This window comes from Myotis davidii, unplaced genomic scaffold, assembly GCF_000327345.1.
Source record: "Myotis davidii unplaced genomic scaffold, ASM32734v1 scaffold1397, whole genome shotgun sequence".
NCBI classification, from domain to species: Eukaryota; Metazoa; Chordata; class Mammalia; order Chiroptera; family Vespertilionidae; genus Myotis; species Myotis davidii.
Genome location: NW_006288438.1, coordinates 125,104 through 128,333, shown reverse-complemented (window position 1 = coordinate 128,333; position 3,230 = coordinate 125,104). Strand labels below are relative to the sequence as shown.

The 3,230-nt window shown below is 40.7% G+C and overlaps 1 protein-coding gene across 1 annotated transcript; it reads left to right on the top strand.

Moving 5' to 3' along the window:
- Positions 1–244: 244 nt before the first annotated feature.
- On the top strand, positions 245–1,725 carry LOC102753665 (hemoglobin subunit beta). Its single transcript, XM_006760314.2, has 3 exons — positions 245–399; positions 499–721; positions 1,471–1,725. Exons 1-3 carry the CDS (start codon positions 308–310, stop codon positions 1,597–1,599), a joined length of 444 nt encoding a protein of 147 aa, XP_006760377.1. The 5' UTR covers positions 245–307; the 3' UTR covers positions 1,600–1,725.
- The last annotated feature ends 1,505 nt before the right edge of the window (positions 1,726–3,230 follow it).

The following is a 3,230-nucleotide window of genomic DNA, read 5'->3' as shown; positions in this document are numbered from 1 at the left end:
TCTCACAAACCAATGAAAGTCTGAGTGTCCTGAACTAATCTGCTCAAAGGAGCTGGGAGATGCCTAGAGAGAGGGCTGAGGGTCTAAAGTCAGACTCCCAAGCCAGTGCCAGAACTGGCAAGGACAGGCATAACTGTCATCATTGAGTCCTCACTCTGCAGAACCACACCCTGGCCTGGGCCAATCTGCTCACAGGAGCTGGGAGGGCAGGGGCCAGGGCAGGACATAAAAGAAGAGCAGGGTTAGCTGGTGCTTACACTTGCTTCTGACACAACCGTGTTCACTAGCAACTACACAAACAGCCACCATGGTGCATCTGACTGCTGACGAGAAGGCCGCTGTCTCTGGCCTGTGGGGCAAGGTGAATGTGGATGAGGTTGGTGGTGAGGCCCTGGGCAGGTAGGTATCCAGGCAGAAGGAGAGCGAGTGGAAGCTGGGTGTGTGAGTTTCTGACAGGCCCTGACTCCCTCTGTCTTCTGTGCTGCATTCACCCCTCAGGCTGCTGGTGGTCTACCCCTGGACTCAGAGGTTCTTCACCTCCTTTGGGGACCTGTCCAATGCCGCTGCTGTGATGGGCAATAGTAAGGTGAAGGCCCATGGCAAGAAAGTGCTGAACTCCTTCGGCGAGGGTCTGAAGAATCTCGACAACCTGAAGGGCACCTTTGCTAGCCTGAGTGAACTGCATTGTGACAAGCTGCACGTGGATCCTGAGAACTTCAAGGTGAGTCTAGGAGATGTTCTACTTTTTGCTTTTCACTTTCTAGGCTTTCTCTTTGGTTCTTCACCTACCCGTTCTTCCAGGTTCCTTTTAACCTTACCATATTTCATTATTTAATGCCTTTCAAAATGTATATAGTTTTATATTTTTTCTTTCAATATAATACTGTTTTCTGTCTCACAAACTTTTTTTTTATCAAGCTGCTTCTCTAATGTCTTATTTTTTCATCTCTTTCTTTTTCCCCACCCCAATTTCCTTCTCCCTAGCCAGTGCTCAAATTATATATATTAACTTTCACCTGCTGCCTCTACATTTAGAAAATTCCTCCATAAGGGGGATGAAAAGACTCATCTCTCCTCAAAGTGGAGAGATGACTTTTACTGTTATTCTAGAGGCTATAAATAAATAATTTGAAAATTGAAAAATAGTCTGAACTTTACAGCATCCATACTCAATGGAAAGGAAAAGAAAGTCAATATTTTAGGATGAAAAGACAAGAAGTAGGAATTAGGGCAGCATAGTTGCTGCAGATAGTACATCATCTCACTAATTAATCAGTTATTAATGTATATAATATTTATCATAAATATATATGCATTTATTTATATATAGACATGCAAATATTTACTCATTTATGCTGGTGAGGATAACCTGAGGATCAACTTGGGCTTAAGTGTAGGCAGGAAAAAATTATTGTTGGCCCACTTTCCCCAAAGCCAAGCCACTAATCATTGTATATGTCTTCCCCACAGCTCCTGGGCAACGTGCTGGTGGTTGTGCTGGCTCGTCACTTTGGCAAGGAATTCACCCCCCAGGTGCAGGGTGCCTTCCAGAAGCTCGCACTTGGTGTTGCCACTGCCCTGGCTCACAAGTACCACTGAGTCCTGGCCTGTGTCCTGGTGACCTTTGGAAAACTCTCTTTCTCCAGATTCTGACTTCTTAACTTGGGGAAGTAATGCCCATTCTCAAGGGTCTGGCATCTGCCTAATAAAGAACTTTCAGCTCAACTTCTTGATTCATTTCACTTATTTTATTATTATTATTTTCTCCTCTGGGGGTATAGGGACATCCATGAGGATCTATGTACAGGGAGCTCTTGTGTCTTATACAAGGAGGTCAAGGGAAGTGAGAAAAGGAAGGGGACCACAATCATTAAAAGCTGACATTTCTACCTCCAAAGCATAGGTCTTTCCAAAGAGTTCTGAAATATGGAGAAGATTCCGGCATTACAGGGGCTCTAGGGAGGACCTCAAACCTAAGACATAGCCTTCAGCCTAATGCTCTGATCCATTTCCTACAGCTACTCAAAATATGATGTGCTCAATTAGAGACATAATGTTTGCTCAAGACACTTAAGTTTTCTTTTTTTTCTATGTTCCTTGCCTGCACATGTAGCCCCTAACACTAGACTCCATCAGGTGTTCTTGCTCTAAGAAATAACCTATTTCTTTCATCTGTCTCAAAACTAGTCCCCACACTTCCTTCAGACACAGTTTAATGCTTAGATATCACTTGTGACCATTTTTGACACTGGCTTCAATGAACTTTATAAAATTGGCTAAGGGAATCTTTTCAACCCCCTCCACATTTTTCACATTTCTTATCCATCACACTAATTCTCTATGCTGTATAAACATTTCTGCCTATTTAGTACTATCCCACATGAGTACTGTGCTTAAAGTTCCTCTATAGGCAGTGAAGAAATATTTATTAAATGAAATAAATCAATGAGTAGGTAATTATTCCTTGTGTTAGAACTCCTGGGACCAATAGAACAATAGACCAATGCACAGAGTTCCTTGGATGTTAATGATACAATATATAATGCGGAAGCACTTAGGAAAGTAAAGCACTGATCAGACATTTGTTTTCTAATCATAGCTAGTAAGATATCTCTGAAGGATTTCTAGAACCTTCTAACTTGTACACATTTCCTTAATTCTATATAATTTCTTGTTAATTAATTTTAGACTTGACTACCTGAAATAAACCCTGTTGCTTCCTTTTGTATGAAAGTGTTTTCATAATTACTCTGGGTATATTATCAGGATATAGACAACACATTACAGTTTATGGTTTTACCACTATATTTTGAATTGCTGAGGGCAGAAGTTTTTATATTTTTTATTTTTCTTCTCAGGTCATTGTACATAGTAGACACTTAGAACTGTTTATATCTGCATAGGATATTTAACAACCATGGACTCAGAGACACCCAGAAGGTGTTAGGGAGATAATTTCCACATCCTTCATCACAGAAAAGTTCTTGTAAGAATGAGATATGCCGAGAGAAAGAGACTTTCAGAGAAATTGAAAAAGAGTAAGAGAAATTGTGGGTGTCATAGTCTCGAAAGGAGTAAAGAAAGTATCCTTCTTTCCTCCAAATGATTATGAAAAGAACAAAAACACAAAAAGGCTTACTATACTCTCTTTGTTCCTTCACCTCTGGAACTAACCAATGAATCAAGACAAGAGATTGGGCCTAAAAGTTCCAATACTGAAATTAAAAATG